At 46.4% G+C, this 23,667-nt stretch overlaps 2 protein-coding genes across 2 annotated transcripts in view; both read left to right on the top strand.

The window, feature by feature from the left end:
- LOC141220332 (microtubule-associated serine/threonine-protein kinase 3-like) overlaps positions 1 to 18,792 on the top strand; it is a gene marked incomplete at its 5' end in the record, with an annotated part of 36,309 nt that extends 17,517 nt beyond the window's left edge. Inside the window, 6 exons of the mRNA XM_073666279.1 lie at positions 16,441 to 16,542; positions 16,694 to 16,763; positions 17,337 to 17,404; positions 17,596 to 17,681; positions 18,510 to 18,718; positions 18,788 to 18,792. Of these exons, the coding sequence (XP_073522380.1) occupies positions 16,441 to 16,542; positions 16,694 to 16,763; positions 17,337 to 17,404; positions 17,596 to 17,681; positions 18,510 to 18,718; positions 18,788 to 18,792 (540 nt within the window). The remainder of the gene's footprint in view (positions 1 to 16,440; positions 16,543 to 16,693; positions 16,764 to 17,336; positions 17,405 to 17,595; positions 17,682 to 18,509; positions 18,719 to 18,787) is intronic.
- A 53-nt stretch (positions 18,793 to 18,845) lies between these two features.
- LOC141220331 (microtubule-associated serine/threonine-protein kinase 3-like) lies at positions 18,846 to 23,447 on the top strand. The gene is made up of 8 exons (XM_073666278.1): positions 18,846 to 18,891; positions 20,626 to 20,764; positions 20,854 to 20,986; positions 22,285 to 22,450; positions 22,557 to 22,655; positions 22,880 to 23,002; positions 23,147 to 23,256; positions 23,358 to 23,447. The coding sequence occupies exons 1-8, from the start codon at positions 18,846 to 18,848 to the stop codon at positions 23,445 to 23,447; spliced, it is 906 nt and encodes a 301-aa protein (XP_073522379.1).
- Positions 23,448 to 23,667: the final 220 nt, after the last annotated feature.

Below are 23,667 nucleotides of genomic sequence, written 5' to 3'. Positions count from 1 at the left end.
TAATGTGGAAAATGAACAAGAAGTAAGACACGTGTCTGTAACTGAAGGTGACCTTGGGTCTGACCAAGAGACGGACATACAGAAACCTGACATGGGAGGAGACATGACTGACATACGAGAAACCGACATACTAGGTGATGTGGGAGTAGACGTGAGTGACGTAGGAGGAATGGACGTACAAGAGCCACTAAAAATATCAGAGAATTCAGGAATTACCCAGGCTCAACTGCAAATTAAAAGGAGGAAAAATTTGCTGAAATTATACAAAATCATGCCAAAATATGATGTCAAAATCCATGCCTGTAGAAATTCAGAGACATTTGAGAGCTTCTCTGATAAGTTTGATTTATCCAATGAGGAGAGGAATCAATTATTTAAAATATGGATTCCTGTGACATTGTCCAGATGTTACTCTCCTAATGGATGGGAAAATGATTCGGACAGGTTAAGATATTTGATTTATTGTGTCACAAAGGATTTTCCCAACATAGAAGATCTGCAGAAACTAAGGATTGGTAGGAAGGAATGTACATATACATTCATGTCCATATTTGAACGGTTGTACAAAGCTCTCATCAAAAATGGAAAAGTACAACAAATCATAACAACTTTTGTACAAAAATTCAAATTCCTAAATCCAGTTTCCCAAGTTATTGCATCACAAAAATTCATTATTTGAATGTGCGCAGTTGCTGGATTTTGTTAGAAAACATGAAAGTTGTGAAAAGAAAATAGATCAAGTTAAATTTGTAAAACCAGAAAAGGTAAAATCTTACCAAAAGCCAATATCAACCTCTCCTAGACTGAGTCATCCCCATAGTGAACTCTATCAAATACGCAGAAGATTTCATATCTGTTATAAGCCATATCAGCCAGTGCAAAGGTCCATCTCTTCACAGAAAGAGTTAAAAATCCAAAGCTGTGACTTCTCCCTGGAAAGGAAAATGGCTGAAACTGATGGACAAAGTCAGGTGAGACGACCGGCTCACAGTGACATCATGGAATGTGGACGGAAGGACAGGCAGTTCTCTGAGGTTTTGAAGGATAGAAAAATGTCTTTCCTAAATAGGGCGTTCCTGGAGATATTTGAGAGAGACAGAAGATTTGGTTTAGGGAGTGGCTAAGAAAAAACTGTAATGATAATGTAGCATAGAAGTGTTACAATGTCTCAATATTTATTTATAATCTTATACAGTAAAATTGTAGTTACATAGTTTCTAATAGTTCATATATATATATATATATATATATATATATATATATATATATATATATATATATATATATATATATATATATACACACTTGTCTAAGTAGAGATTGTGTATAATTGTATTTATATATATATATTTATAAAAATATATATATATTAATTAATAAATTAGAACTTCATATATAAATTTAAGTAACAATATTTTGAATTACATTAGAACCAACCAATATATGCATAAGATATTTAAATAATGCTGTTTCTGTATTAATTTGATATTTAATTTTATTTTCTTATATTTCCTTAGAGTTTTCATTCCAAAGCAGGATTTGATCAAACAACTCTAAAATGGATTTATTTCTTTATTCACACAGGAAGCTGAAAATTGCATGATTTATGTGTAACATTAATTAATATTTTCTATGCATGAAGTGTTTATTTTATAACAAGTAGCTTTACAGCATGACGTGTGACAGCTGCGGCCTTTGAACTTTGAGCTAATAGTATAGATCCCATTCATTCTATTTTCAGCTGATGTAACCTAAAACCTGGCAGCCAGTGAAAAAAGAATCTAAGACAAGAGTTTTTTCAAGTGTCTGAAATTCCAGTGACTTACTCTCATATTATATATATACTTCTACTTGGGGAATATTCAAAGAAATATTAAGATATTAAATGCGCATTAATAAATTGGGATACTACAATTTTGGGTTAAATATATATATATATATATATCTAAAACTTCATATGTGGAATGTTTGAGTTGAACAGATCTGTGAATGTGACAGATGAGTAAATCAGCAGCTGCTAAGTGTGATTGATGTGACAGAGGCCTCGTATGTTTGTATGTTTGAGAAAAAAATGTTTCTTTATGTGAAGGTACAAAAATATATTTAATTCTGAGAAAATTATAATATAATTAGGTATTATCTACATAATATATACGTTTCTATACATAATTAAGTAATTATTATTTCTTGATTTAGCTAATAGTGGATAAGGGCAACCACACATCAAATGGTTTATAAAGCAAATTTATATTTAGAATAATTTTCCACATGATAATATTCTTGAATAACTATGATATTATTTTTAAATGGTTACCTAAATAGGTACACACCTCTCTTTAGACAAATCTATGCTACTTACTCATCGATATGAAATGTATGCAAAATATTTATAGAAGAATAACTTTTTAATTTGGTTCTGATATATAAATTATTTTATAAAATAATATTTTTTTGTATTAAGGGGGAAAATGTGTTTTTGATCCTGATTACATAATCACTTGTGATCAATACTTATTTTCCACACATTTTAATAAAGGTAAAATATTAATAAGGTACTATGATATAATTAAGAAGGGTATTACATGCAAAGTTGCATAGTTTAATAATTTTTGGTGATACAAGGTTATGACAAATATGAAATCATCCAGATAATGGAGATATAAGGGTATTTTTTATGGAGAATATAATTACTCTGCATTTGTCATTAAAATTTAAAGGCCTTATTTTTATTTTTATTCTTATTTTTATTCTTAATTTTATTTTTCATTTTTAAAATTTTATTCTTACTTATTTTCTTATTTTTCAATTTTTCATTTTTAATTCTCATTTGATTTTATTTCAGTACAGTATCTCAATTGAGAAAACACATTAATATTTAATAAAGTAATGTCTAGTACAAGAATATTGCTTCATTAAATATAATGATGATATATATTAATATAAGAAAAATGTTTACATTTTCTGAGTAAACACAACAATTCATTCATTCATTCATACATTTATTCATTTTAGTTCAGCAGTATACATTCTTTGGTATTATTGGTTTAATAAAGATATAAACACTTGTTTCAAAACACACTGACACCTATGGGTTGGAAAAGGTAATTACACCTATGACATAAAAATATTTTATCACATGGAGAACTTGATAGTAATTCAATCTATTATTGTTTATTATTCCAAACATAATTTATTTTAATATTTTGATAATAATTAGATGGATATTATTGATTGCTATGGTACGCTGTGATATTATAGGTTAGGAAAAATTGCCGGATTTGGTATCAGATTAGGGAATGAAGACTTCAATCAAGACATCGCAATTATGAATTCTATCTTAATAAAGACTTTTCATATTTATAAATCAAAGAGACTCTCAAAGGTTACAAGAAGAAGCAACCGATATCCGGAAGTCTCAGAAGGTAACAGGTGTGAACGCTGAGTGATAATAGACTGTGTCAGATACAATTCACACCACTGATCACCGGGACGGCAGAGGACGATGATCCTATATGAACTGGGTTGTGCTCAAGTTTCATCACGTTCCAGTGGTTTCCTATCACCTGCAACGCTTCAATGAAAGCTGGTGAACAGGTAATACCTGGCATATGTGTCCTGTATATAAAGGACTGAGTACTGGTTATGGGGCTATATAAAGCAGGGAAGTGTCAAGTTAACCCTTGCTTTACTGACCAAAGACGTCACATCTGTTCCAAAAGTGACACGAGACCAGTGCGGACGACACGGAAGATTCCAGAACTATCCAACGTAAGTCCAGGTGACATCGCACAGATATTAAAGCTACATTTCATCCATGGACTTTGTTTTATCATCTGACACACATGATCTTTCTAATAAAGAGCACAGTTTATAGACTGCACAATAATGAATACAATTATGGACTGTACAATATCTACACACTATAATTTATTTCAAAGGAGTTTTCATCTAAAGACTGTGTTATAAAAGAACCAAGAAAAAGACGAGACGACGACCCGATGACATCAGACGATGACGATTGGACCCGCGATTGCTTCAATTTAGATATAGGGAAGTATAATTATACATATTAAATGAATATTAGTCACGGCTTACCATAACATGAATTCACATCATTATATAACAATAATCAGATATTGATATTAATAATAATAATAATAATAATAATATCAATATTATTATTATGGAAATTTAATAATATTGCCAAGGAAGAAGAAAAGGAAAAAAATGATTGTTATCCTAATGATAAACCTGTCTTCTTTTGAGGATTTTTCAGTCCTTTTTATCCTCAAAAAGGGGGGAATGTTAAATAATTAATAATCGATAATCATTTTTCTTAAATCTGAGTTCTATGCCTCAGCCATCGTGTCTAGTTGACATGCCCTATTTGTGTGTGTATTTTTGGTTCACTACCATATGTAGAACAGGTGTCCATACGACTGGCTATAAAAGCCCATGGTACAGAAAGGGGGGGCTCTCTTGCTCTTCCCACCCCACAAGAAGAATCTTTATGCTGAGAAGCAGATGACATGTAGGCCTGGACACGTGCTGGACAAAGACATGATTTACCAGCCAGGATCCAAGGAAAGATGGGTGAATCTCAACAATTAAGCTAATTATGGACAAATGGACAATTACTTTATAACTAATTATTGTATGTACCTGCTGCAATCTGATTCTATTTAATGGACAATCCAAGAATAAATAGATACATTTTTTTTATAAGAATATCGTGATATTGATACTTTGCGAGTAGAAAAAAATAATACAGAAAGAGTATTATTTTACAGTGTTACAGGGGCCCACTGAGACCCTTTCGCCCAGGGCCCACGAAAACCTGGAGCCGGCCCTGGATGAAAGCAGTGATGGAGGAGGGAGCATCATGTGACACTCCCTCTCCCATCATTCCTCCTCTGCATCTGACGCAGCGGCATGATGACGCGCCACGCTGTGCCAGACAGTGGAGCTGGCAGCTGCTGAGGTGATCAGCTGCAGAGACTGAAGCAGCGGGGAACGAGGAGCGGTAAGTATGTATTTATTTATAAATCAGTATGTCCTGATAATACTGGAGGACTGGGGCTGCATTTTACCCTATGGTGGGGGACCGCATTTTACCCTTTGGGGGGCTGCACTATACTGCGTACAGGACCATGGGGAGTGCATTATACTGTGTGCAGGACCATGGCGAGTGCATTATACTGTGTGGAGGACCATGGGGTGTGCATTATACTGTGTGGAGGACCATAGGGTGTGCATTATACTGTGTGGAGGACCATAGGGAGTACGTTATACTGTGTGGATGACCATAGGGAGTGCATTATACTGTGTGGAAGACCATAGGGAGTTCATTATACTGCGTGGAGGACCATAGGGAGTGCATTATACTTAGTGGAAGACCATAGGGAGTGCAATGTACTGTGTGGAGAACCATAGGGAGTTCATTATACTGTGTGGAAAACCATAGGGAGTTCATTATACTGTGTGGAGGACCTTAGGGAGTGCATTATACTGTGTGGAGGACCTTAGGGAGTGCATTATACTGCGTGGAGGACCATGGCGAGTGTCTTATACTGTGTGGAGGACCATGGCGAGAGTCTTACACGGTGTGGAGGACCATGGTGAGGATCTTATGTAGCACCCTGAGGATTCGGCTGCTACAGGGGTATTGCACCTCACTCCAGAGGTGTGGTATTCCACTCCCGGGTAAGGATGGAGTGTGGAACTGAGCTCAGTAGGCTGCATGCACTACATACATCCCATTTCCGGGGGACAGATCAACGGTACTCCCACCAGTATATGTGCAGGTACGACAGCGTCTGTCCCTGGCTGGAGTGGGAGGGGGGTGGAACATCCCAGTAGTGTAGGGGCAGATAGGGGGAGTAGTCTGGGTAAAGCTAGGAGTTCATTGGGTGCTAGTCACCTGGGCTCACACATAGAGGGAGTATATATGGTGGGCACCATCTTAGGACAGGGTCTTTTTAGCCTGAGGAGCAGAGCAGAGGAGCTCAGCCAGGAGGGCTGACAGGGAGCTGTGGCTCCGGCTGGGCCCAGCTCCAGAGCCAAGCCTGCAGAGGGAGAGAGGAGAAAAGAAGGACCCAGAGAGAAAGACAAGAAGGGAACCCCAAGACCCCAGAATAAAGACAAAAGGGTGAAGGGTTGGCGGACACGGGTACCGGATCCCAAGCTGGCAGAGGCCAAAACAAACCTTAGCCAGGAACCGGAGGTCGTGGGCAGGATCTGCCACGACCCTCACCAAATCCACCAGAATGGCACACCGAGCATAGGGTCAGGGAAGCCAGGGAAGGTTCAACCAACAAGAGACCCGAGGGAGCCGGACACAGGTGGATCCCTGGTGGGAACGGCCAGAGAGAGAGAGAGAGTCAGAAGGGAGCTCAGGACCACGCTCCGGAATCGCCTGGGGGTTAGCCGAGTCCAGGACCTGGTGGACGCAGCACGGCTCGGGTGGTCACTCAAGGCCAGAGTGACCAAAAGAACACCAGTAAGTAAAAACCCTGAACTGCATCTCCTGACTCTGAGTCTTCTTTCTGCATCATCACAACCCCCATCATCCACACCTGCTGCCCTGAGGCCATACCCCTCCCGTTGGGGGTTATACCATCACTGCTGCACATATACCACCGGCCTCAGCGGACTGCTCTGCAGCGGCGGCGTCAAAGCCGCACTCAACGGGTGGCGTAGTCGACAATCAAGTTAACATCTACTGCCATAGACTGCCACTTAGTTTGACACCCTGGGCACGGACCGGGTCACCGCCACAAGGACTACTACCCCTATCCAGATCCGGCTCCGGGTATCCCTTGCACACGGACCAGGGGGTGCGTCAACTTTTGGCGTAGTCGGCAGGATAACGTGCCCGCAACCACCGGGTACTGCGTGCCTGAAGAAAAGTTCACATTTACCTCAAAAAGAAGTCTCCCGCCAATTCCGGAGGGTCCCCGCCATCGGACGCCATCACGGTTCGTTTCCCGCCGTTTGCCCGCCATCTGCAGTCTTTTCCCGCCATCCACAGAGTTTCCCGCCATTGGGAAGCGGTTCCCGCCATCTGAGAAGATTTCCCGCCCTGGCAGAGCGGACGCCATTATGGGCGTGCCAGAGGGTGGTAAGAGACGACCTCCCATCGTGGGCCAGGACCAAGAATGGCGCCAAAAACGAAGACCGCCCCCACCAGCAGAGGCTGCGATGCTAGCGATGTCCATCAGTGTGAGAGAACTGCCCCTGGAGCTGTCAATCACCAAGTTGCCCGAGGACCGCCCTCAATGGGGGCGGAGACAGAACAAAAGAGAGAAGATGGGAGCAGCTTGGAGAAGTCTGGAGGAGCCGTACCCGGAGATGGAGGGAGAGGCAGGCAGCACTGACCCTGTGGTCAGGAGCCTGATGCAAGCTACCACTCCACAAGACCTGGTGGAGATCCTGGCACAGCTCCCCCGAGACCGGGAGCGTGCACAGACCGCGCTGGAGGGCCTCGCACGGAGGATGGCCCAGGTGCAGCGAGAAACGCTGATGGAGTGGAGCAGGGAGATGGCCCAGCAGGCTGGAACCCGCCAGCGGAGCACACCACCCGCAACGAGGAGCACGCCTGCCCCTGAAGAGGATGCAGAGGGGACGGAGGCCGGAGACGCCGCCGCAGAGGGAGCTGAAGAGACGGAGGCAAGTAAAGGGGACGTTACTACCCCAAGCCCGGCCACCGCAAGCCTACCCCCGCTCCCCGTCGCAGAGCCCGAAGTCCCACTGATCGTGCCCGTTGCCGCACCGCTACCGCTCTAGACTAGGCCCCAAGCAGGAGCCGCGACCACGCCCCCTGTGACGTCACGCGCCTCAACCCTGAGCGCGGCCAAGCAGGAGACGCCACCGGCCTGGTCGCAAGGCCGAGTGCCCCCGGGCGCCGCCGTCTTCACGGTGCCCTTTACCTTCAGGGTACCCCAAGCCTGGTCGCAAGGCCTAGTGATCCCGGGCGCCGCTGCCACCACCGCGCCCTCAACTTCCACTGTGCCGCACCTGGGTGAGGACTTGTTTGCCCAGCACACTTGCCCGGATGGGCAGCCCTTTGTGTGGCCGCCGGAGTACCACCATCCCCGACTCCGGAAAGAAAGACCCCTGGATGAGCCCCTAATCCCGGTTCCGGCGCCCGTCAAGATGACCCTGCTCTCGCTGGAGGAAGCGCAGTTTGCGTGGGACCCCGCAGGAGGAGACTTCATCGGGTTCACTCAAGAGACCCGGGCGGCTGCAACTGAGCGTGCAGAGTGCTGCCGCCAGCAGTTGGAAGTCTTTGAGCGAGAACGGAGAGAGAGACGGGTCCGCGAGGAGCGGCTGCAAGTAAAGAGTGCAGAACAAAAGAGCCGGACCCGAAGGAACCCCCGTGCAGCCCACGGTCCCCGTGCCACCGGGACTGTAATCAAATTCCAACTGCAGCACGGTTGGGGCTTCATCAGAGATCATCACACCCCCGGCGACGTCTTCGTGACCAGGAGAGATGTCGAGTCCCACCTACCGGAGGGACACAGAGGTCGTGACCTTTACCTGGGTGATGAGGTCACCTTCACCCGGCACCAATGTGCCAAAAGACCCTATGCCCTTCATGTACACCGACTGACAGAGAAAGAGCTGAGGTGTCAGGAGGAGCAAGAGGACCCGGACGGGTCTGAAGAATACAGGGAGGAAGCATCAGGAGGATGCCGCTACTAAAGTACGGTAAATGGAACTGTAAAATAGTTACCCGTTAGGGTACAGGAACTGTTACCATTATAGTCCCCGTTGGGACCAGTGAACTGTTCTAGTGTGTCCTATATCCCCACAGGCTGAGGACTGTGAGCAGCCATCCCTAATCCCACTGGCCGAGGACTGAGAGCGGCCACCTTCCCTTGTACATAGTTGCGCTTCCTAAAGCGCCCCCTACCGGTTTTTTAGGAAACTGTTTTTTCTACCAGAGACTGTGGCACTTACCTGGTCACAATTTGCACAAGTGGCCAGAGGTCAAAAATGTTTTTTATGAAAAGTTTTATATGAAGAGTATTATGCTGCTGATATATATATAGTGTTTTATATGTTTATGATGTTTTGAAAAAAAATTGTATGTTTGTGGATATTTTATTCTTTTACAGCCCGAGGACGTGCTGTGATTTACCAGGGGGGAATGTAGCACCCTGAGGATTCGGCTGCTACAGGGGTATTGCACCTCACTCCAGAGGTGTGGTATTCCACTCCCGGGTAAGGATGGAGTGTGGAACTGAGCTCAGTAGGCTGCATGCACTACATACATCCCATTTCCGGGGGACAGATCAACGGTACTCCCACCAGTATATGTGCAGGTACGGCAGCGTCTGTCCCTGGCTGGAGTGGGAGGGGGGTGGAACATCCCAGTAGTGTAGGGGCAGATAGGGGGAGTAGTCTGGGTAAAGCTAGGAGCTCATTGGGTGCTAGTCACCTGGGCTCACACATAGAGGGAGTATATATGGTGGGCACCATCTTAGGACAGGGTCTTTTTAGCCTGAGGAGCAGAGCAGAGGAGCTCAGCCAGGAGGGCTGACAGGGAGCTGTGGCTCCGGCTGGGCCCAGCTCCAGAGCCAAGCCTGCAGAGGGAGAGAGGAGAAAAGAAGGACCCAGAGAGAAAGACAAGAAGGGAACCCCAAGACCCCAGAATAAAGACAAAAGGGTGAAGGGTTGGCGGACACGGGTACCGGATCCCAAGCTGGCAGAGGCCAAAACAAACCTTAGCCAGGAACCGGAGGTCGTGGGCAGGATCTGCCACGACCCTCACCAAATCCACCAGAATGGCACACCGAGCATAGGGTCAGGGAAGCCAGGGAAGGTTCAACCAACAAGAGACCCCAGGGAGCCGGACACAGGTGGATCCCTGGTGGGAACGGCCAGAGAGAGAGAGAGAGTCAGAAGGGAGCTCAGGACCACGCTCCGGAATCGCCTGGGGGTTAGCCGAGTCCAGGACCTGGTGGACGCAGCACGGCTCGGGTGGTCACTCAAGGCCAGAGTGACCAAAAGAACACCAGTAAGTAAAAACCCTGAACTGCATCTCCTGACTCTGAGTCTTCTTTCTGCATCATCACAACCCCCATCATCCACACCTGCTGCCCTGAGGCCATACCCCTCCCGTTGGGGGTTATACCATCACTGCTGCACATATACCACCGGCCTCAGCGGACTGCTCTGCAGCGGCGGCGTCAAAGCCGCACTCAACGGGTGGCGTAGTCGACAATCAAGTTAACATCTACTGCCATAGACTGCCACTTAGTTTGACACCCTGGGCACGGACCGGGTCACCGCCACAAGGACTACTACCCCTATCCAGATCCGGCTCCGGGTATCCCTTGCACACGGACCAGGGGGTGCGTCACTTACACTGTGTGCACTTTCTGCTGCTCACGGCACTTTACTAAAACTGTGGATGGATGTTAGCAGAAATAACCATATCAAACCTACTAAAATGTAACGCTAATTCCCAGGTGCCGGTACGTGTGATCCTGATGCGGCACACTGTTGCCACACGTGTGACAAACAGGGACACACGGGACACGGATATCTCTGGTACCGTTTTTTCCTTTCCGGTACTGGAAATATATGGACGTGTGAAACCGGCTTTATAGGGAGTCTGGCCGACTGACAGCGGCTCACCGCTCCTGCAGCTGCACGATCTCGCGACCTAAACACAACAAGGTAAAGGATTGAACTTTATAAAGACACAACGATCAATGACAATGATGTAAATGATTTATCACTTTTTATTAATTCTTCAATACCTTCAATATTTGTCACAGTTGTTAATAGTAAACTAAAATGTTCTATGGAGAAAAAAAAGACAAATGAGGAATAAACCTACACATTATTTCCCATATGACTGAGTATATCTTTTGGGTGTGTTCACAATTGGCTGTTTTTCTGCGGCAATAACACTGCACTTTAAAGTACGAGCTTAGTGAATGAGATTTCTGAAGTCTCATTCACATGCTGCGTTTCTTTTCTAGTGTTTTTTGTATTCTGCAGCTTGTCAATCCTTTTAGGGCCGTTGCAGCGTTTTTCACCAATTCAAATGAATGAGAAAAAAAACAATTAAAAACACAGCAAAAACGTGCGTATTTTACTCAGTGTTTTTCCTGCCACCAGTTTGGTTTTTGTTGAACAAAAAATGCTGCAAAAATGCAGCGTGTGAACATACCCTTATACTGGTTGTGTTCTAACTGGAAATAAAAGAGAACGGTCATGATAACATGGAGATGGATTTTATTCTATGGAGTTTCCACTGTACACATTGCTCGGCAGCATCTGTTTGTGCAGAGTCGCCTCATGAAGATTCTATCACAAGATTCCATCATGACATCACTGGTGATGCTCGCCCATTATGACATCACAGCTCACAGTCACTACTTCTACAATGTACACAGGGTAGCGGGTGCCATTTTGGCTCCATAGCTAGTTACTGAGCGCACTTACAGTTTCTCACTATGGCCGGATTTTTTCTGGATAATTTTCAGGTACAAGCACTATGGGGTATTCTTATCAACAATCGCCCTAACATTGTGCTTCTACCACCCGATGGCGTTCACAGCTTCACTCACCGGCTGGTGGTGCAGCTAGTAAGGAACTGCCTGACCAAACACCAACAAGGTCATCTCACCTCAGAGTATGTGACGGATTTACTTCATAACATCAGGACATTACTACAGCAGGTAAATAGCGGACGCTCCGCACAAAACTTCTCCATATAGATAATTGAACCCGTTCTACACCCTGGTGACAAACATTTTTATTGGTACAATTTCGGCACCATTTTTTTAAAGACACTGTGTCTGCGAATTCACACAGAGTGTCTTCAATAAAATGCAGCCGGATAGAGTAGTATGCGCACACGCAAACCCCCATAGCCTCCCCACGTCCAGCAGGAGACCCCCATACCCTCCCCACGTCCAGCAGGAGAACCCCATAACCTCCCCACCTCCAGCAGGAGACCCCCATAGCCCCCCCACCTCCAACAGGAGACCCCCATAGCCTCCCCACGTCCAGCAGAAGACCCCCATAGCCTCCCTACGTCCAGCAGGAGACCCCCATAGCCTCCCTACGTCCAGCAGGAGACCCTCATAGCCTCCCTACGTCCAGCAGGAGACCCCCATAGCCTCAATGCATCAAGCAGGAGACCCCTAAAACCTCCCCACGTCCAGCAGGAGACCCCTATAGCCTCCGCACGTCTAACAGGAGACCCCCATAGTCTCCCCCGGTCCAGCAGGAGACCCTCATAGCCTCCCCACGTCCAGCAGGAGACCCCCATAGCCTCCCCATGTCCATCAGGAGACCCCCATAGCCTAAACACGTCCAGCAGGAGACCCCCATAGCCTCCCCACCTCCAACAGGAGACCCCCCATAGTCTCCCCACGTCCAGCAGAAGACCCCCATACCCTCCCCATGTCCAGCAGGAGAACCCCATAACCTCCCCACCTCCAGCAGGAGACCCCCATAGCCCCCCACCTCCAACAGGAGACCCCCATAGCCTCCCCACATCCAGCAGAAGACTCCCATAGCCTCCCTGCATCCAGCAGGAGACCCCCATAGCCTCAATGCATAAAGCAGGAGACCCCTATAACCTACCCACGTCCAGCAGGAGACCCCTATAGCCTCCACACGTCTAGCAGGAGACCCCCATAGTCTCCCCCGGTCCAGCAGGAGACCCTCATAGCCTCCCCACATCCAGCAGGAGACCCCCATAGCCTCCCCACGTCCATCAGGAGACCCCCAGAGCCTCCACACATCCAGCAGGAGACCCCCATAGCCTCAATGCATTGAGCAGGAGACCCCTATAGCCTCCCCACGTCCAGCAGGAAACCCCCATAGCCTCCGCAGGTCTAGCAGGAGACCCCATAGCCTCCCGTGGTCCAGCAGGAGACCCTCATAACCTCCCCACATCCAGCAAGAGACCCCCATAGCCTCCCCACATCCAGCAGGAGACCCTCATAGCCTCAACGCATAGAGCAGGAGACCCCCATAGCCTCCCCATGTCCAGCAGGAGAACCCCATAGCCTCCCCACGTCCAGAAGGAGACCCCTTTAGCCTCCCCTGGTCCAGCAGGAGACCCTCATAGCCTTCCCACATCCAGCAGGAGACCCCCATAGCCTTCCCACGTCCAGCAGGAGACCCCCATAGCCTCCACACATCCAGCAGGAGACCCCCATAACCTCCGCACATCCAGCAGGAGACCCCAATAGCCTCCCCACATCCAGCAGGAGACCCCCATAGCCTCCATACATCCAGCAGGAGACCCCCATAGCCTCCCCACATCCAGCAGGACACCCCCATAGCCTCCATACATCCAGCAGGAGACCCCCATAGCCTCCACACGTCCAGCAGGAGACCCCCATAGCCTCCGCACATCCAGCAGGAGACCCCCATAGCCTCCCCACATCCAGCAGGAGACCCCCATATCCTCTGCATTTCCAGCAGGAGACTCCCATAGCCTCCACACGTCCAGCAGGAGACCCCCATAGCCTCAATGCATTGAGCAAGATACCGCATAACCTCCCCATGTACAGCAGTAGAACCCCATAAACTCCTCATGTCCAGCAGGAGACCCCCATAGCCTCCCAAGATCCAGTAGGAGACTCCTATAGCCTCCCCACGTCCAGCAGTAGACCCCATAGCCTCTGCACGTCCAGCAGCAGACCCCCATAGACTCACCACGTCCAGCAGGAGACCTCCATAGCCTCCACCCCTCCAGCAGGAGACCCCCTTAGCATCCGCATGTCCAGCAGGAGACTCCCATAGCCTCCGCACGTCCAGCAAGAGACCCCGATAGCCTCCCCACGTCCAGCAGAAGACCCCCATAGCATTCGCACGTCTAGCAGGAGACCCCCATAGCCTTCCCCGGTCCAGCAGGAGACCCTCAAAGCCTCCCCACGTCCAGCAGGAGACCCCCATAGCCTCCCCACGTCCAGCAGGAAACCCCCATAGCCTCTGCACGTCCAGCAGGAGACTCCCATAGACTCCCCATGTCCAGCAAGAGACCCCCATAACCACCCCACATCCAGCAGGAGACCCTCATAGCCTCAACGCATCGAGCAGGAGACCCCCATGGCCTCCCTACGTCCAGCAGGAGACCCCCATTAGCCTCCGCACGTCCTGCAGGAGACCCCCATAGCCTCTGCACGTCCAGCAGGAGACCCCCATAGCCTCCGCACGTCCAGCAGGAGACCCCCATAGCCTCCGCATGTCCAGCAGGAGACCGCCATAGCCTCCTCACATCCAGCAGGAGACCCCTATAGCCTCTGCATGTCCAGCAGGAGACCCCCATAGCCTCTGCATGTCCAGCAGGAGACCCCCATAGCCTCCGCACATCCAGCAGGAGACCCCCATAGCCTCCCCACGTCCAGCAGGAGACCCCCATTGCCTCCCCACGTCCAGCAGGAGACCTCCATACAGGGGCGTACATAGGAATCATGGGGCCCCATAGCAGAAGCGCTAAATGGAGCCCCTCCAAAAAAGTGAAAATTGTCGGGGGTCAAGGAAGAGCATATCTCATAACTTTCCAGCCTTTACACAGTAATTTTTCTCCTGCTGAAGTCCTAGATTCCTCTTTTATTTCCCCATAAGGTATGATGCCAACAACAGTGCCCCCTCTAAACACAGTATGTTACCCCCATGGTGAATTCCTCCACATGCACAGTATAATGACTCTACCGTACCCCACCTCAACTCTCAAGGCAAAGTATGGTGACTCCAACACAGTATGATCCCCCAACTGTGACCCCCACACAGCCCTCCATGTAGTATAATGGCCCCACACCTCTCCACACAGTATAATGCACTCGCCATGGTCCTCCACACAGTATAATGCACTCGCCATGGTCCTCCACACAGTATAATGCACTCGCCATGGTCCTCCACACAGTATAATGCACTCCCTATGGTCCTCCACGCAGTATAATGCACTCCCAATGGTCCTCCAAACAGTATAATGCACTCCCTATGGTCCTCCACACAGTATAATGCACTCCCTATGGTCCTCCACACAGTATAATGCACTCCCTATGGTCCTCCACACAGTATAAGACATTCTTCATACAGAATACTGGCCCCCATATAGTCCTCTCCATACAGTATACTGGCCTGCATATAGTCCTCCATACAGTATACCGGCCTCCTTATAGTCCTCTATAGAGAATACTGGCCTCATATAGTCCTCCACACAGTGTATGGGTCCCAATATAGCCCTCCATACAGTGTATTGGCCCCCATATAGTCCTCCATACAGTATACTGGCCCCCATATAGTCCTCCATACAGAATACTGGCCCCCATAGAGAATACTGGCCCCCATATAGTCCTCCATACAGTGTACTGGCCCCCATATAGTCCCATATAGTCCTCAATACAGTATACTGGCCCTCATATAGTCCTCCACACAGTGTATGGGCCCCCATATAGTCCTCCCTACAGAATACTGGCCCCCATATATTCCTCCATACAGTATACTGGCCCCCATATAGTCATCCATACAGTATACTGCCCCTCATATAGTCCTCCACACAGTGTATGGGCCCCCATATAGTCCTCCATACAGAATACTGGCCCCCATATAGTGCTCCATACAGTGTACGAGCCCTTATATAGTGTATGGGCCCCAGGCCTCCATACATTAAAAAAAAAAAAAAAATGACATACTCACCTCACCTGCTGCCGCTGCTCTGCTCCGGACTCCTCAGCGTCGCTGTCTTCCCGCTCTGCACTGTGACTGCTCAGCAGAGGGTGTGGTGGAAAGACGTCATCCCACCCTCTAACCTGAGACGTCACAGCACAGGACGCGGAAGACACCGGAAGACACCGGAGCTGCGGAGGCACGGGGAGAGGTAAGTATTGTGCCGGGGCCCTGAGCGGAGTGGGGCCCCCTGCCTGCTCAGGGACCTGGCACTTGCCCGGGTGCTAACGCCGGGCCTGGGAGCGGAGCCTGTTGCAAGGGCCCCGATGCGGGGCATACACGGTGCAGACGACTGCTATGGGCCCCCCCCCCGGCTCACGGGCCCCATAGCAGTGGCGTGGCGGTACGCCACTGCCTCCATAGCCTCCCCACTTTTAGCAGGAGACCCCCCATAGCCATGATGAAATGACGCATACCTCTATTTCTGGCACCACACTCCTCCTCCATCCCCGTCCTCCTCCCGGTCTGGATGTGTTCTTCTGTCTGCGGCCACATTGTGCAGGTACAGTGCGCTTGCGCAGTCTATAGAGGCTTCGGAAAGAAGGACCCATCCCTGGTTATATTATAGATAATGGTGGGATAGAAGTTTCTTTCCTCCAATATAAAACACGATGAGTCCCCAGAGTTATTGTATCTGCAGAGAGGAGCAAATGTCACATACAATGGCGGCCTCCTCCATTGTGACCTTTCTCATCTCCAAATTTTCCTTTTTGTTTCTTTTCCTCTTTTTAGGCTGAAGAAAGATCTCAATATGGAGATTTGGCTTTTATTAAAGACCTGGCCGAAAAAGTCCTGTGTGTACTGGAGCGTCCGGCCCGCTCATTGGAACGCCTGGTAAGGAGCCGTCATCTTCTCTAGCACACGTCTGATTTGTACAGTTACAATTGGCTGCATCTGTAAATGCAGGTTTAGTCCTTCCTGATTTATCTATGTGATGATTTAGTGTAAGGTTCCACATGTTAATTATATATATTATATCTATCAGGAAACAGCAGAAGGCGACACCAAAGACGAGCAAAATCTAATCCCGGGACTGAACAGCGATCTGACTACAGGTAAGCCGATCACCCGACCTCCTACAAGAAATATCCAGATATTATAGAGAACAGGGAATAATCTTACATTTACTCTGTATATTCTGTGTAATGGGAACCTGTCAGCACATTTTTGCATATTGTGGTATGACTGTACTGGCCATTTCTCTGTAATAATTTTTTGCAGAAATCCAATGTCTCAGTCAAGGGAAATCTAATGTAGAAGCCGTATACAAATCAGCATGGAAGTGCACTGGGGGCGTGGAAGAAGAAATCCATACTGTGACACGCCCCCAGTGCACTTCCAGGATAATCTGCATATGGCTCCTACGCTTCAGCTCTCTTACCATCACTCACATGTACAGCGAGGGTGGGGGGTCCTCATTCATGTGATGATTGGGGGAGTCCTTCATCATTTCCATTACGTTTATTCATGGATGCGCCATACGTTCTCATATTTAGAATCCCTATATAATAAGTATTATTCCCATTTACAGACATCTTGTCATGTCTGAGTTATATTGTTGTAATATATATGTAGGATTAATATCGTCTAATACATTTTATTTCTTCATCATTTTTTCACTCTTTTAGAAACAACTGTGTTGGCGGATGCTGACAGTAGAATCTGTGAGATCCCGGAGATCCAAGAATCTGACGGTGTAAGTATCATGGAGAGAGATGTCGGTGTATCACCAGATTATGGGGTGGGAATGACACCTCCAGTATTGTCCCCATATAACCATGGGATGTCTCTATTCTAAGAGGAGATGACAGAAGGGAGATGTTTTTGCATCTGGAGCTTTTTTCCAGCAGCTTCTATATCTTTATATAATTTCTTATTCTTTTATAGAGCGTGATCAAATCATTGACCCCGTCAAGACAGCCGCATAAGAGCGACTATGGGACATCCAAACTGATCAGCAGTGGAAGTTTTGGGTGAGTTTTCTGTTGGCATAATCCACATTTCTCAAGGTTCCCAATGACAATGCTCCAGACTCTGTGCTCTTCCCTTCAGTGTTATCATAGGGAAATTATATGATCTGTAGGAAAACAAACTATTAAGGAAAGGGATTAAAATAGAATAATATATTACACCTGCCTGTCCTAGACCCTCATCTGTTCTTACACTGCCACCCCCATCAGAGCTTCCCCCTCCTCCGCACCGGTCTGTTCTTTTCGGAATCCATTAGCGAACTGATAAGAGTAATTGGCAACACATGGTCAAGTGAGGGGGTGACACGAAATTTCATCAATGACATCTGCACCCCCCAACCTCCACCATGACCATGTGAGTCTACTCCCTGGTCTCAGCAATAAAGACTGGCACAGAGGACAAGTGGCTATAATGGGTTTCATTTTTTGTAACTCCTTCGCTCCCCTCCATTTATTATGTTGTTATGTCTTGGGGTATGCGGGAGCATAATTAACGTCATGTTATGGCAATTGGAGCACTTTTAATTTGGACCAACTTTTATTTGCACTGAATCGTATCTCCTGGTCTAATGTAGTGAATCTGCCCAAGAATAATTTCAGTAGATTCTCTCATCTGTAATGTGACCTGGGTGAGGGCTCCGGCGGACGTGGCATTGTGGACACCTCCCATAGGTGATCTATGTAGTGATCTTTTATCAAATTCTAGACATGGATTTCCAGTGACGGACAGACTTCTAGCATTAAACATTAGTACAAAACATTATATAATGACTTCTATAGAAGTTCTTGTAGTAAAGATTCATTCTAACCATTGATTCTCTTTCTCTCCAGTGCCGTCTACTTAGCGCACCATAAAGACTCACACCAGATCTTTGCTTTGAAGAAAATGTTCAAGCGAAACCTGAACACTCCAAAAAGAGTGGCATTGGCCTTTCTGGAGAGGGACATCCTAACATTCGCAGATTGTCCCTTCGTGGTCTCCATGCTCTGCTCCTTTCCAACAAAATCTCACCTGTGTATGGTCATGGAGTATGTAGGAGGTAGGACATGTATATTGTAGTATATTCAGCCCATGTCTGCTTACATCTTATCACTGCTCTTATAATTAGGATAATTAGGACAGTTACATCCTCACAGTGCGTTTACTGTAGGTTTTCTATTACCAAGATGCCTGGAAATTCATTGATCTGTGTGCAGCAGTGCTATGGTGCCAGTGAGTCAGATCGGGCCTGGCACCGCTCGGCACTGGGCCCCATTCCACCACCTGTCATCACAATTTCAGTGGTATTCACATTGTCAGAATATGAATACCGATGAAAACAATGGTGGATCAGGGAGCCAAAGGTTCCTAAATCCACCATTCAGCCTCCGCAGATGGGTCCGAGACTCCGTGTACTGCAGGTTCTTCGATGTCGCCACAATATTGCATCTGTAGTGTGGAGTCTCAGTACTTACACTGCACAGGTGGGGCTGGTGGGGGCCATAACACTGAGTGATGGGGCAGGTGGAGACCATATGCTGAGTAGTAGGGCTGGTTGGGGCCATAATACTGAGTGGTGAGGCTGGTGAGGGCGATAATTCTAAATGGTGAGGCTGGTGGGGGCCATAACACTAAGTAGTGGTGGGGGCCATAATACTGAGAGGTAGGGCTGGTGGGGGCTATAGTACTGAATGGTGGGGCTGGTGGGTGCCTTACTACTAAGTGGTGGGGCTAATAAGGGCCATAATTCTGAGCAGTGGGGTTGGTGAGAGCGATAATACTGAGTGTTGATACTGGTGGGGGCCATAATACTGAGAGGTGGGGCTGGTGGAGGTGGTAGTACTGAGTGGTGGGTGCCTTACTACTAAGTGGTGGGGCTGGTAGGGGCCGTAACAATGAGTGGTGGGGCTGGTGAGGGCCATAATACTGAGTGTTGAGGCTGGTGGGGGCCATAATACTGAGTAGTGGGGCTATTGTGTGCCTTACTACTAAGTGGAGGGACTGTTGGGGGCAATAACACTGAGTGGTGGGGCTGCTGAGGGCCATAATACTGAGTGGTGGGGCTGGTGAGAGCAATTATACTTAGTTGTTGGGCTGGTGGGGGCATAATACTGAGTTGCGAGATTGGTGGAAGCCATAATACTGAGAATTGAGGGTTGTGGGTACCATAATACTGAATGGTGTGCCGTGTGAGGGGCTATAGGGGACTGTGAATGCCGCTATATTGAGTTGGTGACTGTACATGCCCCTACACCCCCTGGGGGTCCTCATATTGAATGGTGTGCAGTGGGGGTCCTTATTCTGTGTGGGGATCCTAATTCTGTTTGATTGGCTTTGGGGGCCATCATACTGAGTGGGCAGTGGTGGAGACCATTATATTGTCTGAGGGGCTATGGGGGCCATTATATTAAGTAGGGGGGGCTGTGGGCACCATTATACTGAGTAGGGGGCTGTGACTGGCCTCATACTGAGTGGGGACATTATAGACAGGTGCTACGTTATATCTGTAAGGTGAAACTAGATTAAGATTTCACTGTGGGGATATCTAACTCAGTCTGTGGGTGGGGGCATTTTTTGGGAGTATCATATGCTAAAATGGCTATAAAAGGTGTATTGCTGTTGAGAACATCGATTGACTTCAGTAAGGGTTTTTTTTGAAGGGGCGTGCAGTTAGAACTTTTGCTATGGGGCCCTGAGATTTCTCTGTCCGCCACAGTCTGTGTGATCTCCCTGTAAGTCCGCACTGAGCATGTCAGTATCTCCAGCTGTAGACGAGATGTGACATCACTTTATGTTATTAGTTACATGGACGACATTTCTCCATCGATTCAGACTAATATTATGTGCACTATACATTATATCTGTTTATATTCTCTCCTATCCCAATGTCTCCGCTCACTTCCCATTATACATCATGGTGATCTGCTGTGTAAACCACTCACCGGTCATATTTCCTTTCTTCTATAGGTGGTGACTGTGAGACCCTCCTAAGCACCAGGGGTCCTCTATCTGTCCCCTTGGCCCGCTTATACTTTGGAGAAGCGGTTCTTGCTGTGGAATACCTCCATAGCTACGGTGTGGTGCACAGAGACCTGAAGCCGGATAAGTAAGTGCCCCTCGTAGTATAATAAAGGGGGGAAGTTATCATTTATTATCATACGGTCTGTGAGGCTAAAACCATCTTCTCTTCCACAGCCTCCTGATTACATCTGCTGGACACATAAAAGTTACCGATTTTGGGATTTCAAAAGTTGGTGTCATGATACCAAAAACCAACACCTACAAGGAATTAGCGGAGGACATCACCAGGGAGTTCCTGGACCGTGAGGTGGGCAACACTTACAGGAATTTAGCTTGTTCTTTACAAATCTCCAAGGACCAAAGCAAAGAAAGACCTTAAATATAACTTTTAATAGATACATTTAAAAGCACCCATATCAATATATAAAGACAAAATCCATAAAATGTGGCGGCAGCAGTATTCTCCGATCGGGGTGTATTTATCTCCCGCGTCTGTCCAGACTCATTGTGGCTATCTCCTAATATGATCCCCTGATGAACCCCAAATTAGGAGGGGGAGAAACGTGTTGGGACAATTTACAGATAAGTCCTCTGGTTACTGCTGACTAAAATGCTTTTTTGGCAACTTTTTTTGCAATTCGCACACTGGATAATGCTCTGTCCCAACATTTGGACGTGTCCTGTGTAGATCAGTCCTGATTATAGATTAGCCAGGGTGGTTTTGAGGTTGTCTATATGTACCGTCTGTCCTAGACTATTATCTTCATGCTCAATGTCATTATATAGGTGACTTGTTACTACTTTGGACATATTTATGTTCCTATGTTTACCGTTAATTGAGCACACGTGCTTTTATAATATTGTTCTTGTTGCCCGTAATTGCCAGCACTAATGTACTTTATGTATCTATAATAGGCTTCTGAATGATGGTTTATATATCATACTGAATTGTGTATAGATTGGTGCATTTGATATCCTATCTGTACTAGTGGAACTACATTATATCAGCTTCCCTGTTTCCATATAATTGATACATTGAATATTGCCTTTTTTTCATTCAGCATGTTAGCAGCGACATGACTGTCTGCCTTTCATCATTATCTGTATATGTGTATGTCTGTCTAGGGGTGGATAGGGTCACGGAGGGTGTGCCGATGTGGAGCGGGGGCGCCAAACCGATTAGCTAGGGTGCCAACCTCCACTGGCAGGCGGGATCTCAGCCCATTTGGGATCTCTAGGGCAAGCCTGCATGTCAATTATCCTACGTTTATCCCACTACCCATATATTGTACATTTTATGCATTTTGTCTTCATATATTGATATGGGTGCTTTTAAATGTAGCTATTAAAGATTATATTTTAAGGGGTTTTCTTTGTTTTGCTCTGGTATTTGGTTAACTAATATACCCCATCTGTTCACCTTGCCTTTGGCATATGTTTTTTTTTCTTTACAAATCTCATCACACTATTGTGTCTTCTCTACATTCTTCATTTCTAGAGAACGTTTCCATTGATATTTTATCTTTTGTCATTGTGTTTTTATGGCGAGAACGTGTTATAATAACAATTTTATCATTTTCATCTTTATCTTCTGTTGTTTTCCAGTTATGTGGCACCCCATATTACATCGCCCCAGAGGTCATCCTCAAAGAAGGCTATGGAAGACCTGTTGACTGGTGGTCAATGGGGATAATCCTACATAAATTTCTCACGGGATCTGTACCATTTGATGGAGATTCTGTAGCTGAGCTTTATGACAGGATTGTCATTGGTAAGTGGAATGATCCGACCATTGCTTTGATCAGTTACATTGGTTTAGGTGTTTACTTTGCTTTAGCTTACAGTCCAGTAAAGAGATTTTATTTTCTGTATAACAGGTGACATAATTTGGGATTGTAATTCCGCTCCTACTCCCAATGCACAGAACCTGATTACTGAGCTGCTCAGAACAAATCCTGCAGATAGACTTGGGACAGGTAAGAGATATAATACTATTCACCTATCACACTTATCACTCATGTCCTTGAGGATCAACACGTCTCTATCAGATTGTCCATTTCTAGTTCTCCACACTATGACTTTCAGTCTTCTTCCTTCATGTTGACTCAGTTATGTCATTAATTCAGATTAAGTTAAACTGTTCAGATGTGAAGCAATCTCTGACAATGTCCACATCACTTTTGTTTTGTTCTTTTTCCAGGAGGATCACTTGAGATCAAGAGTCATCCATTCCTGAGTGACTTAGATTTTAACAACCTTCTAAGTCAGAAGCCAGAGTACATTCCTCAGCTTGCCTCAAATGTGGACAACAGCTTATTTATCGGTAAGTAGAAGAAGACATCATCTAGACTAAGCGGCTGTTTGTCTTGTCTTCCATAAAATGTAATAATCAGTACCCACTAATATTGTGATAAATGACGCCTGTTTTATACTAACAACCTCTAATAATACTTCATTACTTTTGTAGATCACTCTGAAATAGACCATTCGGTCTCAGAGGATGAGGAGGGTACAAGTGAGAACAATGAGAACCTTGACTTCCAAAATTTTACATCATCTTCTGAAAGGCTTTCTAAAGTAAGTACCGTATGTGATCAATAAATCCAAAATATGTGAAACAAAAAAGACCTCTAAAAGTAAAAAAAAGTATTTCATATCTTGTTTTTGTCCATGTTTAGCTCTGTACCATCACTACCAGAACGATGAATGATGAGGACCAGAAGTCTCCTCCAGAGTGTACGCCAGCAACCAATATCTCAGAAATGTGAGTAGATTATGGGGTCATTAATGGGAGTTCCAGGCTGATATATATGCACAACATATAATATAGGACATAAATACCATAATATCAAATTCAGCCTCAATGATTAGCGGTCATTGTGCTTTTGGCTTCAGAAACCGTTGGTGATAATAGCCCATAATTGCAGCCATTCACGCGTATTAGAGCTGCCCATACTGTAGGAGAGATGTAGTATTACATGCCAGCCA

Source organism: Phyllobates terribilis, unplaced genomic scaffold (genome assembly GCF_046119375.1).
Source record: "Phyllobates terribilis strain yellow unplaced genomic scaffold, ASM4611937v1 Scaffold_282__1_contigs__length_2493038, whole genome shotgun sequence".
NCBI classification, from domain to species: domain Eukaryota; kingdom Metazoa; phylum Chordata; class Amphibia; order Anura; family Dendrobatidae; genus Phyllobates; species Phyllobates terribilis.
This window is presented reverse-complemented; position numbering and strand designations above follow the sequence as displayed.